This window comes from Lepidochelys kempii, chromosome 15, assembly GCF_965140265.1.
Source record: "Lepidochelys kempii isolate rLepKem1 chromosome 15, rLepKem1.hap2, whole genome shotgun sequence".
In the NCBI taxonomy this organism is placed as follows: Eukaryota; Metazoa; Chordata; order Testudines; family Cheloniidae; genus Lepidochelys; species Lepidochelys kempii.
In genome coordinates this window covers 30,509,109-30,536,861 of record NC_133270.1, presented here as the reverse complement: position 1 = coordinate 30,536,861, position 27,753 = coordinate 30,509,109, and the positions used below count along the sequence as shown (strand labels likewise).

Here is a 27,753-nt window from a genome sequence, read left to right as displayed (position 1 = left end):
TATGTAATCTCTGCTACTTTCATATACAAAAAGTAGAAGAGACTCAAATAGCAAGTTAATTTAAGTGAAATGTACATATATATGCATGCATGCATGCACAACACTGCCGTTCTTCTTCCCTATCTCATATTTCCTCTCAATCTTCCTATCCTCCATGACTACCATTTCCTCTTCTTTACATTCCTCCGCATCCCACCCTGACATAAAATTGTAGTTTTTAACCTGGAATAAATTAATACACACCTGGGCCCTTTAACACACATGTATAACCAAAAAGAAAAGGAGTACTTGTGGCACCTGAGAGACTAACCAATTTATCTGAGCATAAGCTTTTGTGAGCAGCTCACGAAAGCTTATGATCAAATAAATTGGTTAGTCTCTCAGGTGCCACAAGTACTCCTTTTCTTTTTGCGAATACAGACTAACATGGCTGTTACTCTGAAACACATATAGCAACTGCACTCTATCTGTTAAATTCTCCCCCTTCCTCTGATCCCGCACCTCTACTTCTTGCCTTATTCCTTCTTTTGTTATGTCTGATTTTGGATTATAAACCCACAGATCATGGCCCCTATCCTGAAAAGACTTACGTGTATGCTTAACTTTACATGTTAGTCCCACTGACTTCAATGGGACTACTCACATCACATGTAAAGTTAATCATGTGCCTAAGTCTTTACAAAATTGGGACCCTCGTTTTTTCTATATGTTGTAAACTGCCTAGCACTATTTGACAACCAAATTTTATTGCTCTCACTGCTCTTTCTTCAGAGGATTATTTAATTAGTTCAAAATGCCACTGGCACACAGATCTCATGCTTACATTAAACAAGGGTTTAAATAACGTACTAGGGAGTGAGTCTTTAAAACGTGTTATATTTAGATACTTAAGGGATTGCACCACATTGTGTTCCCGTATTGAAAGGGCGGGGAGAATTTCTCAACAGCAAGTTTACCTCCTGCTCATGGCGGACAGCTGACAGGAAGATCTTATACTACAGAGTCCATTCACACAGCTGTAAGGCCTGTCAGTACACTGATCTTAGGATGAATTAACACTATTTTGCTCTGAAAAGCCACCATAAGCTAGAATAATCACCCTGAGCTCTAGCACTCTGAAGGGAGTTAATATGATATGAAATTCCTAAAGGATCCAAAACAGACATGAATGTGTGGGAAGAACACAGATGGCAAAATTCTTAACCTAGTATAGAGTTCCAATATGGAGAAAGCTGAACATAAGATAACATAAGGAATAGCCAAGTGAATCATTCCTAGAAAGAACAGTCCCCCAATAGAAAGGAAGGTAACGCAAAATGGAAGAAAATGTTCACGTAAATTGATAAATGTAGGGTGACCAGATGAAACGGACAAAATATCAGGACACATGGGGGAAGCAAAAAAAATAAAAGCAGCCAGAGCGGCCAAAGCCACAATATCGGGACATCCTGACCGTGTATCGGTAGTGACGCGGAACAAAGACCTAAAAATCGGGATGTCTGGTCACCCTAGATAAATGACAACCACATTTTCTGCAATTAAGCAAACATATATTTCTCACTGGGACTACTGACATGCAGTAAGTTTAATGACAGGTTTCAGAGTAACAGCCGTGTTAGTCTGTATTCGCAAAAAGAAAAGGAGGACTTGTGGCACCTTAGAGACTAACCAATTTATTTGAGCATAAGCTTTAGTGAGCTACAGCTCACTTCATCGGATGCATACTGTGGAAAATACAGCAGATGTTTATTTTTATACACACAAATCATGAAAAAATGAGTGTTTATCACTACAAAAGGTTTTCTCTCCCCCCACCCCACTCTCCTGCTGGTAATAGCTTATGTAAAGTGATCACTCTCCTTACAATGTGTATGATAATCAAGGTGGGCCATTTCCAGCACAAATCCAGGTTTTCTCGCCCCCCACCGCTTTATCTATCTGTGTACTTGACAACAGAGATGGAGTGGAAATCAGGTTTAACCTTAAAGCCAAAGGGAAAATGCAAGAGCTTTTTTTAACAATGTGCAAAGGGTAAGTATTATACTATGATCAAGTTCCAAAACAACTAACCCGGTTTTGCTCAAATTGTCCAAAAAAAGCCAAACATGAAAATTTCATCTCAAAAGGTTACAAGCAACTGTGAATGGAGTGTTTTAGTAGAAACTGTTAAGTACCACCAGAATCTAAACAAACTTCTCGATAGACAGATGTGAACCAGATCCAAATCAGTGACCAAGAGCTGAAAGGTTCTGCATTTTATCATACCCAGAGCATCTAGTTCACCAACATTATCCTCTGTCTACTATTAGGCAGCACTGATAAGAAAGATCAATACAGCCTTTCTTTAGATTTGTTACAGTGGAAGTGTATATCACATTTGTTCCAAGTGCATTAATGTAATTGTTGCTATTGCCTAATTTAAAATCTCTTACTCTTAGAAAATACACCTGCTGCATATGTCAATTACAAAAATCAGAGCTTGAATGAAACAATTTTTACAAGTGCGTATGATCAACAGTAAAATATAATGCAAAAATAAATTAAAATACCATTTTAATAATCAAGCATATCAAAATAGATTCTATTTATGAATTATAACGAATCATTTGAGTACTGGAAAAGTCTATTTCCAATGCAGACACAATCTACTTGTTGTGTAGCAAACAGGATGTGGTAATGAGAAAACTAGTTAAAGGTGGTTATTCATTCCACTTAGATACACGCTGTACTTCCCCATGAAGCTGGTATTACACAGGAAGTAACTTGTGCCTGGCACAACAGATTGGCTACTTAATTAAATGCTAGCATAGCAGCTTTCTAGCTGGATGCATCATCTTGTGTTATCTTAAACGCACTGTACGAGTTCCTCACTGTACGAGTTTAAGATCAGGCAGCAGTCAAACAAGAATCCCATGACACCAAGAGGTGCCCAGGGCAGTTTAAAGCAAATGAAGCAACTTATTTTCCTCCATAAAACCTGAAGTAAAGAGAGACACACTAATTTAAGCACAACCTTTAAAGGTTTAGGGCCATCTCATCCTTGAAGAAGCTAATGCCACATTGCAGATTGGATATTCCTGAAGTTCTTACTCAGTTTCCTTCACATTCTTCTTTTGTCCCCATCAGTGCAAGTAACAAGTGATTCGACCTCCAAAACCAAAGGATCCCCTGAGATCCTTTGCAAGGCTATACATCTAGAAACAAAAAACACAGATCATACTTTCAAGCTGCAGGACTGTATTTTGGAAAGTCGTGACCCTGAAAAAGTCATGACTCTTAACCCTAAGAGTTAACAGTAGATGAACTCCATGTGACACGTGTGGGTAAAACAGCTAACTCAATACTTAGACATATTAAAAGGGAAACATGAAACAGGAGAAGAGGGGCAATATTATCTATGTATATGACATTGCAAAGACTAGTACTGGAAGACTGTGTCCAGTTCTGGTTTCCGCACTTTAACAACTGGAAAGGATGCAGAAATGGGCTACAACTTAAGAATGATTTGTGGCCTGGAAACGTGACAGAGACTAAAGGAGCTCAATCGATATAGTTTATCAAAGAAAAGATAAAAAGGTGACTTGATTAGGGTCAACAATTACCTACTCAGGAAGAAGATATCTGATATTAGAGGGCTTTCAAATTTAGCAGACAAAGGCATAATAAGAACCAAAGGCTGGATGCTGAAGTTAGAGAGGTTCTAACTGGAAAAAGAGATGCACATTTTTAACACTGAAAATGATTAATCATTTGAAGAAATTATCAAGGAATATGGTAAATTCTCCTTCAATGAGAGTCTTTAAATCCAAGGCTGGATATCGTCCTAAAAATATGCTCAAATTCAACCACAATCTGTTGGGTAGGCTGCAAGAATCACTGGATGAAATCTATGCCTTATTCTATGCCAGAGAATCATAAAGGCCCCTTCCAAACTCAGAATCTATGCACTAGAGATATTTGCAAAGGGTCTGTCCCTTCACAGCAGCTCTCTAATCCCCCAGCTCCCTATTCACAGAAATCACAGAACTGGAAGGGACCTCGAGAGGTCATCTAGTCCAGTCCCCTGCACTCAAGGCAGGACTAAGTATTATCTAGACCATCCCTGACAGGTGTTTGTCCAACCCGCTCTTAAAAATCCCCAATGATAGAGATTCCACCACCTCCCGAGGCAATTTATTCCAGTGCTTAACCACCCTGACAGTTAGGAAGTTTTTCCTAATATCCAACCTAAACCTCCCTTGCTGCAATTTAAGCCCATTGCTTCTTGTTCTATCCTCAGAGGTTAAGAAGAACAATTTTTTTCCCTCCTCCTTGTAACAACCTTTTATGTACTATTACACTTAGCAGTGCTGTAATTAAGACAGCATTTCATCATCTATGGCTGGAGGGCAAGCAGGGTCAGTGAAGGGGACAATATAGCTTTAAATCTACATAAAATTAAAGCACATCAACAATGTCATGCATTATTACAATCCAAAGTGTTTCTTGTATGTTCTTACCATATGTTCAAATATAACATTCATTTCATTTATAAAGTCCTTCACAACTCTGCCCTTTCCTGCTTGTCCATTCTTGCCTTTTATCTACCTCCTCTGGCCAGTCCACAATGCCAACCTCATCCGCTCATCTTCTCTCTCAACTTCCACACTGCTCTTACACGTGGTAGAAGCATAGTGAATGCATTTGGAAGGCCATGGGTCTCTCCTCCTCCAAACCCCTCCTGGGCTGTAAGATGCAGCCACTGCTGTGACCCACCTCTGCTTACAAGAAATAAGCCTACCAATGATAGTTGGGGTCAGTGTCAGCCTGGGAGAGTTAATATTAACTTAACCCCCCGCCCCCCCCAAATGCTAATTTTTGTAACCATCTGGAACTACCAAGTAGTGCAATGGCAACCTATGTAACCATGGGGTCTTATTTTGGTTTCCTTTGTCCTCTCTCCACTTTCATTTGCAAAATTCATTGTGCCTCATCTCAGCTTAGATTTTAAGCTCCTTAGAATAGGGATAAATTGCTACATGTTTGTCCAGCACCTTGCATAATGTGGCCCAATTTTAACTATGGCCACTAGGCACAACCAAAATACAACCAAATAAATAATAATAATAATAAACACCAGATATGAGTTGTTAGTATCTGATTGTTAAAAATCTATCTTTATTCTCACAGCATTGTGTATTAGACCGAGAATACTCTACCATAAGCAATTATGTTAATGTGTGAAAACAAAACAATGTAGCAAAGAAGAAGGTAGAAAACAGCAATAAAAAATAAACGAACATCCAAAATAAAGACAATATTTTCAGCAAAACGTAAAGTCTCTTCAGTTAAAAAACACCCACATTTATCCTTAATCTTTTCCCCTCATTCCAAAGTTGTCTTCAGAAGAGACATGCTGTCTCTCACCATGCTACTTCATTCTAGCAAAACTGTTATTATGGAGAAGCTGGTTAGAAGCTCCACAGTTAAGGATGAGAGTTTAGAGATATAAGCATTTAACATGGATAAAAAAAGAAAATAATATAAGCAGCAGCTGTGAGGGAAAAACAAAGTATATAATCTCACAACATCTCTGAAATATGCATCTCAGCTTTTTGAACATACTGAGTTTTATGTCTGAATACGCAACTGTAAGCAATTTGGGGCAGACACTGATCTTTAATGAGTTTATACTGAACAATGAAGTTTTTGACTGGGATGACTGCATGCTATCAAAGTACAAATGATAAATAGAACAACAATCTTTTTTTTTTTAATTCCTCAAGTTAGAGTTAACTATCTACTAGTACTGTAACAACAGAATATCTAAAAATAATTGTCACAACTTGTACTGTTCTTTGGAACAGACTATTAGTTGAAAGATATTTAACCATATGACTGGAAATGAACAATCAAATACAAGTTTCCTTGGTTCCTTAACTATCTGATTTGACTCATACCATACAGATGTAGAGAATTAAAATCATTCTATTTGGCAGTGCTACTGAAACATCCCCTTGTATATATTTTGCCACTGCTATGCAACATTACATCAATTATTCAGAAAGAGAAGTGCTAAACTGAGCCACACATAAACAAGCATTAGTACTGTCAAAAGGAGGATCTGTTTGTTCTGCAGTCCAGTACTTTTGGCTGGAGTTAAACAATCTGTAACATTCTTTTTCCCATCCAGCTTGCCCTTAGTGTATCTGCATGTGAGTAACACCAAGTGTGTTTCTTTACTCTTATTTAGCAGCAATAGTTTCTTTCTTTCTTAAATAAACAGTGTGTGGTTTAGCAGCAGCTGTCATCTGGATTTGATAGTTAACAGTGAGAGAACAAGTGCTGACTGTCCACCACTGAAGATTAGAAAGACTCTGAGCTCAGAAGGAAAGTAACCAGATGAAATCCACCAACTGGGTGGTGCCAAAGCCACCAGTGATCCAGAAAACTTCTTTATCCTAAGAGGTGCCAAGACAGTATGTGTGGGATACATGCTGGCACAGTGGATACTCCATGATCTTTGGGAGTAACAAGGTTGATCTGTTGTTATATATCATATATCCAAACTGGAACAGAAGTACTGAGAGATGAGAGGAATACAAAACTCTTGGTCTTCACAGTTCCAATCTTTCACTCAACGGCCCAGAAATGGCTGCCAATAGGTAGTTATAATTCTTCAACCTTAAACAAAGTTCAACCATTCTTTTAAGTCCTGTCCATAGTCTACTATACCAGCGGTTCTCAAACAGGGGTCCACGGCCCACTGGGGGGCCACGAGCAGATTTCAGGGGATCCACCAAGCAGGGCCAGTGTTAGACTTGCTGGAGCCCAGGGCGGAAAGCCGAAGCCCCACTGCATGAGGCTGAAGCCCTGCCACCTAGGGCTGAAGCCGAAGCCTGAGCAATTGCCCTGCTTGCTACTCCATAACATCAGCCCTGGAATTTATATGCAAAAAACCAGTTGTTGTGGCACAGGTGGGCTATGGAGTTTTTATAGCATGTTGGGGAGGCCTCAGAATGAAAAAGGTTGAGAACCCCTGTACTATACTATGTTTAACTAAGTCTACAGTGCTATCTTCAACTGGCTGCACTAAACAGTAGCAAACAAATCAATCTTAAAAACATAAAACAAGAAAATTTGATTCAAAACAGAATTTACCAATCTTCTGATTGAAAATCTTGTCAAAGGTTAATTCACCTCTCTCCTCAAGATACTTCTGCATCACACTGCGGATACTGAAAGACAAAAAATTAAAGAACAGTTACTCATCAAAAAGAAAAGGAGGACTGAAGTGAGCTGTAGCTCACGAAAGCTTATGCTCATATAAATTTCTTAATCTCTAAGGTGCCACAAGTCCTCCTTTTCTTTTTGCAGATACAGACTAACACAGCTGCTACTCTGAAACCAGTTACTCATCAGTTGCTCTTTCTTAACTAGATAGTTAATGTACGTTGGAGGGAAGGAGTCTTGAGGTTAAAAGGTATTGTAAACAGATTTATGAATGCAGGGATGCCAGTGTGCATTCACCTCTGCAACTCAGTTAAAGACTATTTATTGCTTAATCCAAAACCTATGGAAGTCAATAAGAATCTTTCCATTGACTTCAATAGGCTGTGGATCAGGCTCTATATTAGAGTTCTAAAGTGGTACAAGCAGACATTTAAATAAAGTCATTCTCTAGCTCAGGGGCAAAAAAAATTGAACAAATTCTACAATCTGACTAATACAGTATTCAATGTAACACAATTATTTTCTCAAAATTCTATTTCTACTTGTGAATAACTTTCTGAACATTGCTCCTCTACACTGAAATTTCCCATGGGTGGTCCTAACCCAATGAAGAATTTTTAAGGTTTGTAGAAACTTATCCAGCAGTTTGAGTTTTGAACGAGAGAATGAAAAAAAATCACTTTTTCCATTGTAAAATAATACTACTACTCATAATAATCATTCCTATTTTTTTAGCACAGACTAAACAATGGTAGAGCTTTTGTGTGTCAAATTTAGCATTTAAGTAACCTACTCTGAGAAATGTACTGTTGCTAATGTTCCCCGTTCAAAACCTATATTTTTCTATGACGAGTTAAAAATACCATACTGAGTACATGCAGGATAAAGGATGAAATTGTCACTATGTTTTCACAGTTCCAATATATGCCTAGTGCATGCCTGTGCCACTCTGAAAGACAGCATACAACAGGATCGAGACAAGGTGTGCAGGTTTTGCCCAAAACTGGATTCTTGGGTAGTTTTTTTGGTTCTTTTAAATGCAATAACTAGACTGCAGAGGCAATTCAAACTCTCCATGTTCTATAACTTCCCACCCTATACACTCAGGGTCTTTAGAATACAGGTGTTTGAAAAGGATAGAGGGCACACAGCACCTGGGCTGCCAAACCTGTTGCATATTCTTCTTGAAATGCAGAGCTGGGAGTGGAAGAGTAGAACACACATCAGGTGGCAGGGGAAGGAGTCCAGCAGGTCTACTGACTGCCAAGCCCAGCCATTGCTTTCAAATAATCTGAACTGTGGAGGCCAGAATGCACTCCAGGAAAAGACATCTACTATGGTTATTATTTCAGTTCATTTACACACACAGACCACCCTTTTTGTATTTTTCTTTTTAGGTTTTATTTTAGCCTTTTCTTTCTCTCTCTATGCAAAAAAAGAGAGAGAGAGAGAGAAATTAAATGGGGGGAAACAAGCTAATAAACTTTTAAAATCATGAATTTAAAATAAAGCAGTACACTGTATTTAAAAACAGATACAAAGGTTTCTCACCACAATATTAACTTGCTCACACTGCACATTAACCTGCTTACTTTGTAACTCAATGTAAATATTTAACCAATAATAGAAAACACTATATATGTACAATTTGGGTAATTAACATTAGTACAAGATTCTTAACTTCCGATTTGCCTAATTTACATTTTAACTTTGTGACCCTGACATGTTAACATAGTTTTAAAATATAAACCATTTATTTTTGCAGAATATGGTACCATCAAAAATGTACATGGAAGATGCAAAGAGCAGCAAAGGACCCAGTAAGATTCCTAGACAACGAATCTTAGCAACAAAATGTGGAATAGGTAATCATCTCTTCTATCTTATCTTCAGCATTCAGCTCAATCAGTAGTTGGAAGTTTGGGGTAGCCAAAAGCTGTCAGTCAAGACAAGCAAATATATGTCAGAGAGTAGCATTAAAGAGTGAATTAAGGACTGAGTTGTTAAGAAGCACTTAAGGCCAACACAAAAATGTACCAATCAGACATCCCAAAGCGAAGCAATTACCGTATGACAAAGGGGGGGTGATGCAAAACCTCACCCAGAAGTAAAGAGCTGTTTCAGAGGCATGAACTGAATTAGAAGAGAAGGATGCTGCAGTACATTCTATAATAGGAAACAAAATCTTTACTTTGTTTATAGAGAGAACAGAGAACCCTTTAAGACCAGAGCTTGGAGCCCAAAAATGTATTAGTTAATACACTCAGAATTCAGATGCATTCTAAGGGATTTCAGAAAAAAAAGCCAAAAATGGCAGAGAATAAAAATTGGACAATAAAAGAACATGGATCCCAGTGACAGCTGAACCTGGTGATACTCTAAACCAGTGTTTCCCAAACTTGGGATGCTGCTTGTTCAGGGAAAGCCCCTGGCGGGCCAGGCCGGTTTGGCTGAACCTGCAGACGCAACAGGAAAACAATCGCGGCTCCCATTGGCTGCAGTTCACTGCTTCAGGCCAATGGGGGCAGCAGGAAGGGCGGCCAGCACATCCCTCGGCCCGTGCCGCTTCCCGCAGCCCCCGTTGGTCTGGACCGGCGAACCACGGCCAGTGGGAGCCGCGATCGGCCAAACCTGCGGACGCAGCAGGTAAACAAAGTGGCCCGGCCCGCCAGGGGCTTTCCCTGCACAAACGGCGTCCCAAGTTTGGGAAACACTGCTCTAAACAAAAAGAGCTCAGTAGTGCTGTAGCTCTTCCCAATGCTTCACACTGATTCAACAGACAATCTAGGCTTCAGAGTGAAGTGTGAGTTTATTGTGTGTGCTGGTTGTGTTGATTTGTGTGTGGATTCCATTGTGTGGGGAGAGTTCAACAGATTTGTGAGGGTGCTAAATGAGGAATATAGGCTGAGTTGAGGGGCTATGTGTTTTGGGGCTGTGCATTCTGATTCTGTTGTTGTGGGTGGGTTGTGATGTGTTGGGAAAGTTGTATGGATCTGTGTGAGTGGCAATCATGGGGTGTGGCTCGCAGTGAGGCATTTGGGCCAAGTAATCCACCATCTTTGCAGTCACTCTCCTACAACCAATGAAATTTTTACCCTACAGCTAGTTTGGATGCAAAGGTGGTGATTGGTTGAGTTACTTCTGATACCACAATGGTCCAGGACTCTCTGCATGACATTCATACATGTCTTACTGCACAGGTGTAAAGTCAAATTGGTTGATAACTTTAAAATGGAATGGTAACTCTCTGTGAAAACAAGTGATGATTCAATCTGGTTATATTCTGAACAAAAAGAGCCCTCAATCATGCCTGTAGCCGTTTCCACCAATTCATACTGACTCTACCGACCTAATAGGCTTCAGAGTGACAATCCTGAAATCTTATTACATACATTTCTTTTCAGCTGTCTCTGTGGTAAATTATGGATGCAGTTAATTCATTTGGGATTAAATAATGACAAATAGTCTATATGCAACCAAGTATTTCTCTTCAAGTTAACAGACAAAACTATATAATTTACCAGATGCTAATCTGCATCTTATTATAACATCTCAAAATTGTATGAGCTTTTGATAATATAGGTCCTGATCATCCAGTTGGGTTGGTGCAGCCAAATGCTTATTCCCACCTGCGTCTGTCTGAGGGTCAGGCCCTAGTATGAACATTTATATCTGTTATATTCCTTTCCTGAGGGTCCCCTTTTTCCCCCCTTTCCTAATTCCCTTTTATTTCTATTAAAAATTAAATTAAAACTGAAAGATAAACACTTGAATATGTAGAACCATTACTGATACAAGACCAAAAAAGTTTACATTCACAGATAATTTTGCTACCTGTCCAAATGTGACTACCATATGTACAGGACCTGATGCAATCCTAACTGTGGCTTTTGAGTGCTACAACACATGTAATAAATCATCATCATCTATAGCACATCAAAGACATGATTAATTTTAGGCATATGAGCAGTCCTATTACCTTCAATGATAGTTTAATGAATTGGGGCCTCAAATAATATTTTGTTCATGACAGTTCAAAGCATCTTAGGTACTTATATGGCCCCCATCACCTGAGCATCTCACAACCTTTAAAGTATTTATCTTCACAGCACCCCTGTAAGGCAGTACTATCATTCCCCATTTTACATTGAGCAAATGAGGTACAGAGGCAAAACGATTTGCCCAAGGTCACAAAGGAAATCTGTGACAGAGCAAGGAACTGAACCCTGGTCTCCCAAGCCATAGGCCAATGCCCTAATCACTGGGCATCCTTATTCACCAAGGAAGGGGAAGTGTAATAAATATGAGAGAGAGGGTATGCATATTCAGATAATAAAAGAAGATACAAAACCCAAAGAACACAGTCATCAAATACTAGGATGATAAAAAACAATAAAATACACAAAAACAATTAACTAAATTGTTTCTTTTACATATGAAATACAAAGGTAAACAAATTAAATTATGAAAAACTGTTTTTATAGCAAAGTTCCCCCGTCTTTATCATCTGTAACATTAAAGAGCTGGAGATCATAAGTGACCTCTGAAATATTTTGAGAACCAAGAGATAGTTATGTACTTTGATCTTTGTTAATTTGTTTAGTTTTTGTCTTTTTTATAACAAATAATCTGATTGATTCGAATCCTGGGAGAAGCATCAGTGATTTTAAAATACCAAACCTACTGCGGACATGTAAACGTAAATTTATTCTGTTTTTCCAATTTCATCAATGAGCACCCAGCTGCTACAGCAACAAGAACTTTATAAATCAGTAAAAACAAATAAAAAGGAGTGTCATTTCAGAAGTTCATAGCCCCAAACCTGAAATCCTTATGCCACGGAATGACATACCTGGCTTTCAATATAGTATCTTAATTTTTTAAAAATTTCCTTACAATCAGCAAATTAAGACTGAAGAAATTTGCTCCTCCAACGACCCACTAGAGGTCCTCTCAACCCAAATGATTCTAAGCTCCAAAAGTCATCCCCCCTTTCAAAATTGTAAAGCTTCTCAAATTTATATTAAGCACACAGAGATATGTCAACACATATACTCTAAGTGAACTAATGTTCTCATTATGTGATTCATAATGATCTTTGTACTCAAGAAACAATGCCCTTGACCGGCAAGACTATAGCACTACACAGCTTTCCCTAGTTCTCCCCCATTGTAAAGTGGATACAAGACCAAAAGCCCAAGCAACTTCAGGTATACAAATCACTTCAATGAAGAAAAGTCATGACAAGTGAAATAAAAAGCTGTTGAGTGTTCATGCTTATAGTGTACCCACTATCCATGTTTCTTGGGTATTACTTGCATTATGGTTGCCAAAACCTGAAACAAATATAAAAGCATCTCAGTTTGCAAGAATATTTTTCTGAATTGGTATGTCAAGGATTTACCCTTTCAACGGAATGCTGGTACTGAGAAGGAAGAAGAGAGACAAACAGAACTCTTAGCTCCCACTGCAATTAAAACATTTGTTGATTTTAATGGTTTTTAAATCATCTCCAAGATGTATTTTTGGGATGGTAGAGAATTTGTATCAAAGATCCATGAACAATGCTTTTTGTCTTTTTATATCTATAAAGCGCTCTGGATATGCATGAAAGCTATTATAAGTATAAACACTAACTGAGATTCACAGAACTAAGGAGGTCCATTCAACCAAATGCAGAAGTAACTGAACTAAAACATGCTTCACAGCACCTCTAAGACAGGAATCTTTACACCTGCTTTCCAGAGAGGTAAATGTTTACCTGACATTAAGAAGATATAACAAACAACAGTTAAAACATGCTAAACAAATAAAGCTCCTGCCCCAAAGACCCTCATTGTAAAGGCACGAGTGGGTCAACACAGTACAATGTAAAACAAACACTGAGTGTCATGTGGCCACTATAGCTGAAATACTTCACAGAACAAGTGTATTTTTGAAAGTTTTTGAAGAAGAGGAAGTATGTATGGTTAAAAGGACACGGTCAATGCAAATCTGGCACAAAATTCAGGTTCATTAAGAATTGTTTTTTACAAAACCTAAAACCAACAGAAATGTTCCCATGATTTTTTTTAATTCCAGAGGAAATAGTTGGTTTTAAACAAATAAACATCCTTAGTTTGCAATCTAAACATGCAGCACTGAGAATGTGAAATAGAAACAGACTAAAAACAAATGTAAAATTTATTTAATTGATTTTTCATTCTTCCTTTGGGATTTTTGAGGTAATGATTTCCCTTTAATTGAGAGGTTATTTCAAGAATAAACAAAAACAAATGCACAAAATCAGGAGCGGACAAGGAAACAGTCAGGAGAGAAGATTAGGCAGACTACAGGGGAATGGTGTGGAGCGTTGAGGGCAGAGATATAAGTAGGGACAGAGGCATGGAGAACTCTGAATGTGAGGAGAAGCAGCAAACTGAATGTGGCAGAGAAGCCAGCCTGGACAGTTAAGAAGGGGAGAAACATTATCAAAAGAGTGTAAATGGAAAATTATCTTGACAGGATCAATTTGGATACAATGGGGAGATACTAGGGGCTGGAAAACAAAGAGAAGGCTGCTAGTGGTTAAAGCAGGAAATTACCAGAGCATAGAGTTGTGGCAGTCAGGACAAGAAAGAAGGGACTAATTTTTCAGATATAAAGAAAAAAGAAGCAGGATGGATGACACTAAGACCGTGAACTTGGGGAAGGGAAAGGAACAATGGTATGGTTGCTCGTGTTCACTTCCTGATTGATGACAAAAGTTGTGATGTGTCTTGTGGAACAGAAACTGAGCAGAACCTACAAAGGTGACTAGCAATGTGTCCCAGTAGAAGGCTATGTATGCTACGACATCTGTGCCAAGAGACACTAAAGTGATACTGGCTGGCTCGAGAAGACATCTAAAGGAGATGGCAAAGGTGATATCTGATCCCTTCAGCAAGGAGGTTCTCTCACATTTGGAAATAAGATTTATAATTGGTAGGTTTTTAGCTACTCCTCCTTTTCCAGATAGTAGCAGCAGCCAATGGTACAATTTGTCCATCTGTATCTGTCCAGGAAATTGCAACCTTTCTTCTTGGATGGGATCCAAACCACATTATTCAGGACATTTTCATCTCCAGGATCAGATTGCTGAAATGCACTCTGCATACGGCTGCTACTTAAAACCACTCAGAAACGTCAGCTGGTTTGGAACACAGCACCTCATTTATTGGCTAGTGTTTCTCACATACGGCATATTATATCTGCACTCCAACAACTTCACTGGCTTAAATTGTACCCAAAAACTAATAGTAAGTTTTGATTCACAGTCTGTAAGGCTGGCAATTCTGCTTCTCCCCTCGCTTTCCAGCCCAACAGGTGACTGATCATACATGGCACTCGATTTGACAGTCCCTCCTATTAACACACTGAAGGCAGACTGGAGGGCCCTCAACTTTGGAGTTTGCTTCCCCTGATAGTTTAACAGAGCTTGGTTTTGTCGATATTCAAGGCAAGACCTGTTTTTTTAGATGTTAGATAAACGCCTGTCAAGGAGAGTTTAGAGATAGTACTTAGTCCTGCCATGAATGCAGGGGACTGCACTAGATGACCTCTCTCAGTCCCTTCCAGTTCTACGACTATGATTCTACGTGTGCTTCAAAAAGTGACTAATTTGCCTGGACACGCAGCGTGAGGGGTGCTAAGGAGGTTTTTGTGCTTTTTAATGTGCAAAAGGGTTGTGTTTGCTCTTGCTGCGGGGGGGGGGGGGGGGAGGGAGATATGCTGATATTGTGTCAATTTAGTTAGATTAAATGATGTGATTTAATTTATGCACCTGAAGGTTTCTGATAGGCACTTATAAACTGAAAAAATAATGTAGTTACTGATTAGAAAATTAAAGGAGATTGTTTTACAGAAGCTTTCCCAAATGAGCAGCTGATTTATTTCAATGGGAATTAAGGGTTATGCATGTTCATTTTGTGATGCACCAGCTCCAGCATTCGGTTGGAAGCATTTCACTAAGGAAGGTCTTTGACAGTCATATCCCCAGTAATTATTCTTGTAAAGTTCATTATTTTGAAAAATGAATCTGCCTAAAATATTTCACATTAGAAATACCAAGTTTATATTTGGGGGTTCTGTATGTTCATCATGGCAGTTCTTTAATTCTCTATAGGCAATTTATTTAGCACTAATTACCGTTCCAGCATTTCCCAAAAGAACAGTGGCACCAGTAGTCTGTCTGAGTTAGACGCTGGCTCCCTAGATTAATAAAATACCATACATCCTCTGACATTTCACATAGGATAAGATTACATTAGCATTTTCTTCAAAATATCCCAATAAATCTAGGTGCAGCATCCCCACTCTGTTCCCAACACAGCACATACCACACTGATATTGTCCAATGTCACCCTCTTTCCCAAGATTTAATTTTATTCTTAATTAAATAACAAAGCCCCAGGCAGGGCTATACTTACAAACGTAAGTTTCGGATTTCTCTCCGAAGTCCTTTCTATTCCTCCCTCTTGCCTCAGAGAGACTAGCATTTTATGTTAGACAGGAGGATGGTCACATGGTCAGGGACTTAGGAGATCAAGGTTCAATTCCCAATTCTCCCAGAGACTTCCTGTGTGACCGTGAATGATTAATTTAATTTCTCTGAGCCCGAGTTCCCCATCTATCAAATGTGGCTAAGAATACTTCCTTTCTTCTTGCCTTTGTCTTTCTTGTCTACTTAGACTGCAAGCTCTTTGGGACAGGGATAGAATCATAGAATATCAGGGTTGGAAGGGACCTCAGGAGGTCATCTAGTCTAACCCCCCGCTCAAATCTCTCTTTTTGTGCGTTTCCACAAGTGCCTAGCAAAATTGGGCCCCTGTTCGTGGTTGGAGCCTTTGACATTACAGTAATATATATGACAGTCTGTGTTTCTGACTGAGCTAATAAGACCCAATAAGTTTGGTCAACAAGGCGTGTCAGCAAAATAGCCTACTCTTCCATACACAGTCCTGCACCCTGATGACTCAGTACAATTCCAAAATACAACTCTTTATGATGAGGAAGTGTTGCAGTTAAAAGCTAATTCCAACAGTAGAGTACAATTTACTCTTGATTTCCCTAGCTTTGTCTACACTAAACTGATTTGAGAAATCTCCCCTCTTTTCAGTACCATTGGAGCAGCACCTCTGCTGATCGCAAAGGGGGGGATTAGGTGGAATTGCTATTGTAGACAGATGACCCGAGTTTTTAATCACCGTTTTATCTAAATTCACTCTGAACAAGATTAAACCACACACCTGTAAAAACATCAGTGTCCTACCTTATGCTACTTGTGTTAATGCAATGAAAGGGAGATTTCCCCAAAACAAGCTTACGTGGACACAACCACCGAAAATTCAGCCCAGCCTTGTCTCTTACAGACTTGTGTGATATACCTCAGACTGCACAGTTTATTGTATTTGAATGTACAAACTAACCCGCTGTGAAACTTAGATGCTACCATGAATTACACTAAACCAAAACACATTATATTATTTTATCGCTACACTTGGTTGGTATGTTAAGTGAGCAAAAGCACATTTACAACACTTTTTCAGGTTTCAGACTAACAGCCGTGTTAGTCTGTATTCGCAAAAAGAAAAGGAGGACTTGTGGCACCTTAGAGACTAACCAATTTATTTGAGCATAAGCTTTCGTGAGCTACAGAAGTGAGCTGTAGCTCACGAAAGCTTATGCTCAAATAAATTGGTTAGTCTCTAAGGTGCCACAAGTACTCCTTTTCTTTTTGCGAACACTTTTTCAGTAATAATAAACAAATGGTTCTATCGTTGTCTATTAGAACCCTTTTATAACTCAGCTATAACATTTACTCTTTGGTAAAGTTTGGCCTACAAATTTAAAGCTAAAGAGTAATGTATTTTTCCACCAGTTAAAGAAAAACCTAATGATCCTGCTAAATTTCTTTTCATTAAATTATACTCATCATCAGGTCAAGATGCTTTTTGGTGATTATATCCCAATATTACTCCCAGTTCAAAAATAAAGTTTGGTGAAGCAACTAGATGCCTCAGGGGACTGGTAATTGGATACAGAACCTTTAGCTCATGAGGTCACTTCTTTGAATCAGTCCATGACAGTACTAAAGTCATAACAGAAAGTTATTATCATCTAATCACTGTAAGGTGGCTTGTGTGAAAGAAATAGGGTTTTATCCTTCCCTTTCAATTGTATATCTGCCACTGACTTCACTGGGAGAAGAATGAAGCCCTTAAGTAATCTCAGTCTAATTCATGGTTAACAGGTGTCCATATAAAAAAAAATACACCATCACAGCTGGCACTACAGTAGCATCTCAGCTGAGAGCAAGAGAGAGGTCTGATGAAGGCAGAGGCATGTTGGCCTAGTGGATATGGGTGAGCTTGCACATCAGCGCTGTTCCTGTTCTGTGGATATAGAAAGGATGTCCATCTTCAGTCTATCTGTCCACTCCCTATACAACCTCTACAATTTGCATTAAATAAGACATTTGCCAAGCAATTAATCAACAATACAGTCTGATCACTTAAGTATGCTAGGGAGAAAATGAAATATAATCATAATTTTTTGCATTTGAAATTAAGGTAACCGCACCGGGTTTGGACTAACAAGAGAAACAATCACCACTTCAAAAGCAGCAGTTGCAGCCTATCCAAATAATACTAGCCCTCCCCCAAATCAGCAGTAACTCTATTCCTAATGTTTAGTGAACATGACAAAACGACAGAGTACATTAATTTATCTGGTCATCTATCTGATTTCAAGCTGCAAAAACACCAACCAACCCATCAACCCCTCTGTACAACTTAGACTCTTTGGCCATGAAAAATACAACTCCATACTGCCACGCCTCAAAAGTATGTCCACTTAAGACTTGCTTCAGGAAACTGGTCCAGATTCTTACCATTCTCTCTACATTCTATTATTATATTTTTCAATTCTCACCCCCCCCCATACACTTTTCCTTTACTTCTTTTTTAACTCTCAAGACAAACAATAGGATATGGTGTATTTACATAAGAAAATGGTTTACACCTCCCTTAAAATACAAAACAATTTAATTTAGAATATTTTTCATGGTCTTTCCTCTCTTCCTCTGTCTCACAAATGCTAAGTGAATTTGTTGTGTGTGAACACTGTCCAGCATATATTATTGATGTCTTTTGAAGCTAACCTAAAAATAAAACTCAAAATAAAAATAAATTAAAGTTTAAATAAAAAGCTGCAAAGTGATGTCAAATACTGACGAAAAAATCCTGCAAACTCCACATCTGGAGCATAAAATAAATTGGATTTAACACTAAAGTAACTTTAAAACAACTTGGGTTTTTTGTTTTGTTTTAAGAATGTGCCTATAACCTATAGATTCACCACTATATTAACCACAGATTTTGGTGTTCGGACTTCACACACCAAGAAGCTCTACGAAAGAAATGGGCAAAATTCATTACTGATATAAGTGGGTGCAACTGACCTCAATGGGAGTAACACAACCTTACATCAGCAATGAATTTATCCCAACACTTATACATATTGGGGTTTATCATTAAGCCATAATCCTGCAAACATTCAGACACATGCTTAGCTGCAAAGTGATGCACGTAGTCCCACTGAAGTCAATGGCACTCCTGACATATAGATTGGCACATGCTTGTTTGCAGGATCAGGGACTAATTTACTTTCTTTCCCCCATCATTGTTTTTTTAATCCATGCGGAATAATATTACATGTAAGAGATAGTGGCCAGAATGTCCGCTTTATATGCGGAGAAGGAAGAGTGGCAGCCTTGTTTGCTTGAATAATATATGGACTACGGGTAAAATTTTCAGAAGTGTGTAAGTCCCATTGACTTTTAATGACGGTTAGGCTCCTAAGGGTATGTCTATACTGCAGTTAAAAACCTGTGGCTGGCTTGTGCCAGATGACTCGGGCTAAGGGGCTGTTCAATTGCAGTGTAGACAAATCCTGAGTCAATTTTCAAAATAGAATTTAGGTTCTTTTGAAAATGTTATCCTACATAGGCACACCCACACACACCACAGAAAGTTCTCTTGAACTATCACATTTATTAAGTGGAACTGGGTACAAACAACACATTATTTATTACAACAGTGCCTAGGACCCCTTGTCATGGACCAGGACACCGCTGCGTGAGGTGCTGTACAAACACAGCATGGCTCTTGCCCAAAAGAAATTACAATCTAAATATAAGAAAAGAGACAAAACAAATGGATAGAGACACACAAAGGTGGGGGAGCACTAAGAAACCATGAGACAATATCGGTCAGCATGCTAGGGAATGGTATCAGCACACCAGTGGCCTAACTATTGTTAAGTTTTTGTAGGCATCACAGCAGAGGAGAGTTTTAAGGATGGATTTAAAGGAGAATAAGGAGGCAGCTTCGCAGATGTTTACAGGAAGCCCCACCCAAGTGTGAGGAACCATATGGGACAAAGCACAAAGGGGACTGTTTGAAAATTTAACAACTGGGTGATGGAGGCTGTATCATTGGCCTATCGGAGGCAGAAGCTGACATTTCAACAGTGAATGAGACATGACAGATAGGGTGGGGATAGGTTGTAAAGGGCCTTAACGTGAAAACAAGCAGCTTATGTTTGATATGATAGAAAAAGGAGAGCCAGTGGAGGGATTCAAAGAGAGGTGACATGGTCAGAGCAATAGAATTCAGAATGGATATGAACGAGGCAATATGGCATTAGTCAAAGGCAGAGAAAAGGGTGCTGCAGTAATCAAGATGTGAGATGATGAGAGAATGGGCGAGAGTTTTAGCTGTGTGGATTGATAGGAAAGGCTGTATCTTAGAGATGTTGTGCAAAAAGAATATGCAAGATATAGACATAATGTGGCTGTGAGGACCTAGAGATAGTTTGTGTCAACGATGGTACCCAGGTTACAGGCCTGAGTGACAGGCACAATGATGATATTGTCCACAGTGATGAAGAAAAGAGGTGGGCTTGGGGGAAAAGAATAAGAGCTCTGTTGAGCCATGGAGAGCCTGAGTGGACAGCTAGACATCCACAAGGAGGTATCAGAGATACAGGCCAGGACTTGAGTTTGGACAGAAGGAGACAAGTCTGGAGTAGAGAATGAGACCTGTACATTGTCAGCACAAAGATGGCAGTTAAATTTGTGTTGTAAATGAGATTACCCAGAGATAAAATGTAAAGGGAGAAGAGAAGGGGGCCCAGGACGTTGCTGGGGAACCTCCACAGAAAGTTGGAAGGGGGATGAAGAGGATCCACTGAAGGCACAATTAGAGAGGTAAGAGGAGAACCAGGAGAGGGCAGAGTCACAAAAGCCAAGAGAGGGCAAGATTTCAAGGAGGAGGACATGGTCGATGGCGTCAAAGGCAGGTAACAGATCAAAGAGAAAGAGAATAGAGTACTGATTCTTAGCACTAGCTAGGGAGAAGTCATTAGACTTTAGGAAAAACAGTTTCAGTGGCTCCAAGGAGCAGAAACTAGATAGGAGAGGGTCAGGGATAGAATTGGAGGAGAGGAACTCCAGACAGCAATTGTAGGCGCTGTATTCAATGAGCTTAAAGTTGAAAGGGAGAAGAGGTGGTAGTTGGAGATGTTAGTGGAATCAAGGGAAGGTTTGGGGGCAGGTTTTAAGATGGGAGAGATTAAGAATATGTCTACACAGGCATAAAAACCTGAGGCTAGCCCAAGTCAGCCGACTCGGGCTCTGTGGGGCTCGGGCTTTGGTGCTGAAAAATTGCTGTGTAGATAGTCAGGCTTCGGCTGGAGCCCAAACTCTGGGACCTTGTTGGCAGGGGGCTCCAGCTGGAACCCAAACATCTACTTGGCTATTTTTCCCTATTATTATTCCAGCAGCCTGAGCCCCATGAGACTGAGCCAGCTGACCTGCCAGTCGCAGGTGTGCCACGGGTCTTTTATCCCTGTGTAGACATACTCCAACTCATGTTTGTATTGTAAGGGGAAAGAGACACAGGAGATGGGATGGGGTCACTGGGGCAAGTGGAGAAGTCAGAGGAGTAGAAGAGACAAAAAACTTCTGTGTTTGTGACAGGGCAGAAAAAGCAAAGATGCATGGATAGATGTAGCTTATGCTTTGTTACTACACCCTTTGTATTTGTATATTGAGAGCAAACCATGCTTAAGTGATATTTACAGAAACTAAATTAGAATGGTCACAACGTGCAGGGATGCTGTACAGCTGTTTCCCAACAGCGCAATTCCTTAAATTCATATTGGTTCTGGTTGTTCAATTTGCTGGATCATTATACAGTTATTTCTTAATAACGGTACATAATGTAAATCCCTTTTCTCAGAATGGCCAAGCCATTGCTAAGTAGAATGCAAACATGTATACAGTCACTTTGTGGCCTTTTGTCTAACAATTATTATTTAACAATTTCAGTAAATAATAATTTAAGAGTTCTTTATGTAAACTCAGTAATAACCCTACCTGCAGCCAATAATAGCAAATAAACTCTGAGGGTGAAGAGTTTAAGTCTTGGCACGCAGCCTTGGACTTTATTCGGTCTACAATATGGTTATTTCCTTGTAAACAGGAATGCCCCTCAAATTTTCATTACAATAAACTCATTTCATTTTGTGTCAGTTTTGTCTGAGGAAAATAAGATTGTGACAACAGGTATACCAGCTTCATTCAAATGACACGCTGCAATATAGTAGTAAAACATTTGCAATATTTCTTAGAGAGATAATGTGAGTGGAATAGCATGCTGTCACAAGACAATGGCTGCCTGTTACAGATAACTACCACAATTATGTATTGCTTTAAAAAAAGAATATTGCAGTGAGGCAAAGACCTTTTTTTTTTTTTCAAAGTGGGATCCAGTTATCCCATGTCAATGTTCTATTCCAAAGATCTTATTTCTGTTCTAACAAATGATTAAGGATGTAGATAGTCAGTCTCCATGACGGACAGTTGTGCAGTAGAACAACAGTTGCTTGCAGCCTAACATTTGAAAGCTGTGCTCTGACTCGCTTGATAAATTGCTATAGCACAAAACCAGAGAAATCAGAAATGTATTCATGAAAATATTTGGTCTCAAAATTGTACTGCAAAGAAGAGTTTTCTATTCAGCTGGCTTTTTTAATTACGGTCTTAATTTATCAGGAGTGATCACAGAATCCATTTGCCACAGAAAAACTTGGAATTTGCATCTACGGAGAATCTTTAGTTTTTACATTTTGTGAAAAAATAAAAACATATACCGGGGAACCCCAATTATCTGATCTAATTGGGACCAGGGCCAGAGCAGATAATCAAAAATTCAGTTAATCAGGAAAATGAGCGAGGCTCAGGCTGTCAGCTTTAAAATTGTGAATATATCAATAAAACATTGTATTCAACTGATACCTATATATATCGTGGCTAGAAAAAAACTAAAGTTCAGAGTTTCATTTTATTTGCAGAAAAACATGGATTTTTGAATTTTTATTAGATAATTTTGAGGGTTTTATCACAGAAAACTAGGATCCCTGTTGAACAGTAAAGTAGGGTGTCAGACATGCATCTGACTGTCTGATTTATGTTATCTAAAATTTTACCAGTATATCAGTGACACACAAGATTGTAAATGCTCCTGGCATATCATGTACATTATAATGAAAGGGATCTAAAGAAAAACCCCAGAGCTCACTATGAAGACATCTGACACCAGGAAAGTTGTCAAAACTTCCTATTGAATGAGGAAATCCCTGTTTTCAGTTAAAAGTTCTGATGGTAATTTGTTCCCAACCATTTAAAGCACCCTTAGTTAAATCTCTGCTCTCATTTACACCTATGCCTCCTCATCCTCTTCCCACCTGCCAAGTCTCCTTAAATGTTCCCAGTCCCACTCTGGCACCTTTTCTATGCTATCATTTATACCTGCAACTTGCGTCCTCTTATTGTTTATTTCCTTCAAACCATGATGACTCAGCTGAGGATTACTGATGCTCATTTTAACAGCACAAATAATTTGCAACCAAACTGTTCAGTATCTCTATCGCCATGTAATTTAATTAAAGTTATCCTCATCTTCCCTCCCTGCTTCCCTCTTACTGTTTGTTAAATTCCCTTGTTGCACCTGGCTTCAATTTAGGCCCCAATTCTGCAAAGAAATATGCACATGAGCAATCTCATTGAAGTCAGATGCTTAATTCTTTGCAGAATCAAAGCACTAGGCTACAAGCTCTTTAGGGCAAGGACTTTGTCTACCTAGGAGTTTGTACAGCACTTGCCACAACAAGGCCCCAATCCAGACTGGAGCATCCAAACTCTACCATGATACAAACAGCAGTAGAATAATAATCTCCTTAAAGCACGCTTATTCAATGAAGCTGCCCAATCATGTTCTCTCCTACATGTTACCTTCATCCAAGCTTCCACCATCATTAGATGTATCATGTATGTCATTATATCTACAGAGCACCACGGAGAGTTGACACTGAACAAAATAATATATTTACCCATCATGTGGAAGAATGTAATACTATAAACATTTTAAATAAGGTCTCCAGGAGTTTGGTTAATATTATAGGATAAACTCTACCCTTGACGCATACAAATACTTTAAATTATTATTAGTGTTTACATACACCAAGAGAAAAATGTGTCCCTAAATCTCTCCAGTACAAAAATGTTTACTGGACTTTAAAAATGATTGGCAAGCTTTTTGTTGTTCGGGTTTTACACCCCCGCTGGTGTCCTGTTAATTCGATCATTCTTACAGTCTCTCAGCCTCTTGTGTTTTCCCTGCTTGGTATCCTCATTGCAAAACTTAGAATTCAAAGCATGGAGCTAGAGAGCTGTGTAAATATGTGGAAGAGAGAGTTCTAGTAATCTGTTATTTATGTTACACTTCATAAGTCTATACAGAGTGGTAGGGATGTGCTATCAGAACACCACAGCAGTTACACATGGTCAGTAACACTACAATACATGCAAAATTTGTCTGGTAAACCTTTACTTGTGGCATAATGCATAGAATAAAGGAGGGAACTTTGGGTTTTTTTATGCCAAGAAACAAAATATATCTATAAAGACAGAATAGCTAAGAATAGCAAGAGATTTTAGTAGAATTTCATAGTGCATACATAATGTGGGAATTTGGTTTCAGAGGAAAATCCAGTGTTGCCATTAAAGGGAAAAAGAGAGGAGGCAGCTATGGTCCTAATTCTGCAGCCATCACGGTGGAATATGAATTCATACAAGTGGAGCTCATTGCAGAATCAGGTTCTGTTTTAGTTCAATACTTATACAACATATTCATTCTAACAGGCTTCTCTCCCACATCCCGCTGCTTTGATCTCAAATTTCTATGGACCACCAGAAAATGATTCTGCAGATCACAGCAGTTTGAGGATCAATTTATTAGATTATACCCAAAATGTATTATATTGCCACTCAACTAGTTTTTCAGCCAGTTACATAAATACTGAAGTCAAATAAATGCCTAGAAAATTCTTTTGAAAGAGAATATTTATATTTGCCAAAAAATGCTCCCAGATGTTGCTTTAAATAAATGCCTCAATCCAGACTCACTAATTATAATAATCACAATAAAGCAGTACTGAGTTATTGTATAATAACTTGGCACACTATAAGAGATCTGTGTTTTCTTTTTTATTTAGATCTCACTCGGGTATATTATCAGTGGACTCACATCTTCTCACCATATGCTATGTTCATCAAAAGCTACCTAAGATTGTTCTCCCCAGATCCCCATCTTCCATGCACAATGTAATTGGCATGCAAGCTGTGTACCTGTCCCTACTGAGATTGTCCAGAACTAGATTAATACTGTATCTTGTCTCATCACTCCTCGGCAAAAAGGTAACAGTAATAATAATGATGGCCCTTTTAACATTTAAATTAGACTATCTGCTTTTATCCCCCCCCTTTGAGATTGTGTGCATGTAGGATTAGCTATTTAGTTAACCGGTGACAGGCATCCAGAGACCCTGTAGCTGGGTCTCTGGATGCCTTCACCACCCCATACCCTCCATTTGCATGAACTGGGGTTACACTGCCTGGCAAAACTATTACCCCAAGCTCCTACAGTTTTATTTTTTTCTTTTTTGGATGGGCCAGTAAAATGTCATTCTTCTCCCCTTCCCCTTCCCCCGCATCATCCCAGTAGATTAAGACCACAGTCAGAGTGGCAAGCCAGTTTTATGGATGGACTGGTAAATGTATATGCACTTTTTGCAAGGCTGCGTTAAACCCTTGCACTCTGACATGGCTGGTACCTACACTCTCTCCACCATCTCCTCACACCTTCAGGTTGGGTTACACCATGATATGAGTCTTCCAACCTCACCGCTGAGTTACACCTTGATGTACATCAGCCCCCAACCCTGACATCTATGCCCCATCTCACATATGGCATATGCCCATCACAAGGTTGGCGCTGGGAGAAGATCCCTGAGAGCCTGTGAACAAGGGGAGAATTGCATCCCGTTGGAGAGGAGCAAGGGGCGCAGACTCAACAACTATCCTCCTAGAAGACTCCGGTCTAAGAAGACCCTGTTGCCAGGGGTCTCGGGTGACGGGTTGTGTGGCTTTGGGGTCCCAGCACATAGGCTCCCCAAAACCAGCTGGCTCTGGGCACCAAGGGGAAGGGAGATGGGCAGCAGGTCCCTGGGAAATGGGGCTCCTGCAAAGGATGTTTCAGGCCCTGGAGGAATAGGGAGCAGAGCCACGCAGCAGGGCCAGATGGAACAAACAGTGCCTTGGGGAAGCTCCCCTCGCAGTTTAAGTGCCTGGTCTACCAGAGATCAGCCCCCTTATGGGGGCTCTGGGGTCCCAGTTCCCAGGCTGTAGCTCAGGAAAGGAGGTCCCAGGACACGAGGCACTGTGTGGGGTGGGGGGGTCCCTGGGACTTCGCAAAGTGCAGCAAAGGTCTATGGTGCATCCGGGCTGTCCCGCCACCGGGGGCTGGGGAGGGCCCCAGCTGGGGGTGCGGGAGGTCTCCAGGTTGGGGGCTGTGGGAGGGTCCAGCCAGGCAGTGGGGGGGGCAGGGTTGGGGGTGCAGGGGTCCAGTCTGGGGGCAGCGGGAGGTCTGGGCTGGGAAGGGTCCGTGGCTCGGGGGGGGGGGGGGGGAGTCCCAGGCCTCAGGGCTGCTGGGGGTAGCGGGGGCATCCCGGCCGGGCAGTATGGGGTCCCTGGGCTGGGGATGTGGGGATCCAGTCTGGGAACTTCAGGGGGTCTCCAAGCTAGGGGCTGCGGGGATCTAGTCTGCGGGTGCGGGTCCCGGGCTGGGGAATCCAGTCTGGGGGTGCGGGGGGGGGGTCCCGGCCAGGCAGTAGGGGGTCCCCGGGCTGGGGGTGTGGGGGTCCAGTCTGGGGACTTCAGGGGGTCTCCAAGCTGGGGGCTGTGGGGGTCCAGTCTGGGGGCTGTGGGGGGGTCCCGGGCTTGGGGGGTCCAGTCTGGGGGTGCGGGGGGGATCCCGGGCTTGGGGGGTCCAGTCTGGGGGTGCGGGGGGGATCCCGGGCTTGGGGGGTCCAGTCTGGGGGTGCGGGGGGGGATCCCGGGCTTGGGGGGGTCCAGTCTGGGGGTGCGGGGGGTCCCGGGCTTGGGGGGGTCCAGTCTGGGGGTGCGGGGGGGGGGTCCCGGGCTGGGCTGGGCGGGGCTGGTACCTGGGCTCCGGCAGGCTGATCTTCTTGCTGGCCCGCGCCGCCGGGGTGCTCTTGCTCTTCTCCATCGCCATCAGGTAGCTGACATCGGCCAGCACCGCCTCCAGGTCCGCCATGTTCCCCGCTCCCCGCCGGGCTGCAGATGGAGGCGCCGCCGGGGGCAGCGACCCGCGGCTCCAACGGCCGCCGCGCGCGCGGGTGGGGGGGGGGGAGGCTCGCGCCGGCTGCACGAGGGGCGGGGGGGGGAAGGAGGCTCGCGCCGGCTGCGCGCGGGGCGGGGGGGGGGAGGCGGCTCGCGCCGGCTGCGCGCGGGGCGCGGGGGGGGAGGCGGCTCGCGCCGGCTGCGCGCGGGGCGCGGGGGGGGGGGGAAGGAGGCTCGCGCCGGCTGCGCGCGGGGCGCGGGGGGGAGGCGGCTCGCGCCGGCTGCGCGCGGGGCGGGGGGGGAGGCGGCTCGCGCCGGCTGCGCGCGGGGCGGGGGGGGGGGGAGGCGGCTCGCGCCGGCTGCGCGCGGGGGGGGGGGCTCAGGCCCCGGCTCTCTCCCCCGTCCCCACACGGGGGCCGAGCTCCGCCGCGCCCCGGCCGCGCTCAGCGCCCCGGCCCCGGGACGGACGCCCCGTGCCCCGGCCGCGCTGCCCGTTCAGGCGCCGCCGGGAGCCATGCCGCTGTCCCGGTCCGGGGTGCCGGGGCCGATCCAGGCGATGGCCCTAGAGCCGCCCCCTGGCCTCCCGCCTGGCCCCTGCGCCCATCTCCCCGGCGGCAGAGAAGCGGGGCGCCGGCGACCCCAAAGCGCCCCTGGGGCCAGCGGCCGCGAGGTCCCCCCCCCACGGCCCGGGCGGGCGGGGCGGCTCGGAGCCCGGCGGGCGCCCCCGGGACGCAGCCCCCCGGGACGCAGCCCCCCGG

At 41.9% G+C, this 27,753-nt stretch overlaps 1 protein-coding gene across 13 annotated transcripts in view; it reads right to left on the bottom strand.

Annotated features, from left to right (window-relative positions):
• GRK3 (G protein-coupled receptor kinase 3) overlaps positions 1-27,188 on the bottom strand; it is a 123,260-nt gene extending 96,072 nt beyond the window's left edge. For 2 of the 13 annotated variants that reach the window (XR_012155089.1, XM_073313102.1), the window contains exons 1-2: positions 26,857-27,188; positions 7,141-7,217 (exon numbers count right to left, since the gene is read on the bottom strand). Coding sequence is in view for 7 of the 13 variants with exons in the window: in XM_073313102.1 (XP_073169203.1) it covers positions 7,141-7,217; positions 26,857-26,969 (190 nt within the window). In the remaining 6 variants the exon portion in view is untranslated. Of the gene's footprint in view, positions 1-3,013; positions 3,195-5,342; positions 5,430-7,140; positions 7,220-15,659; positions 16,503-25,471; positions 25,609-26,856 lie in introns of those variants that run through there. The other 11 variants (XM_073313106.1, XM_073313105.1, XM_073313114.1 and 8 more) reach the window with 9 other exon arrangements.
• Positions 27,189-27,753: the final 565 nt, after the last annotated feature.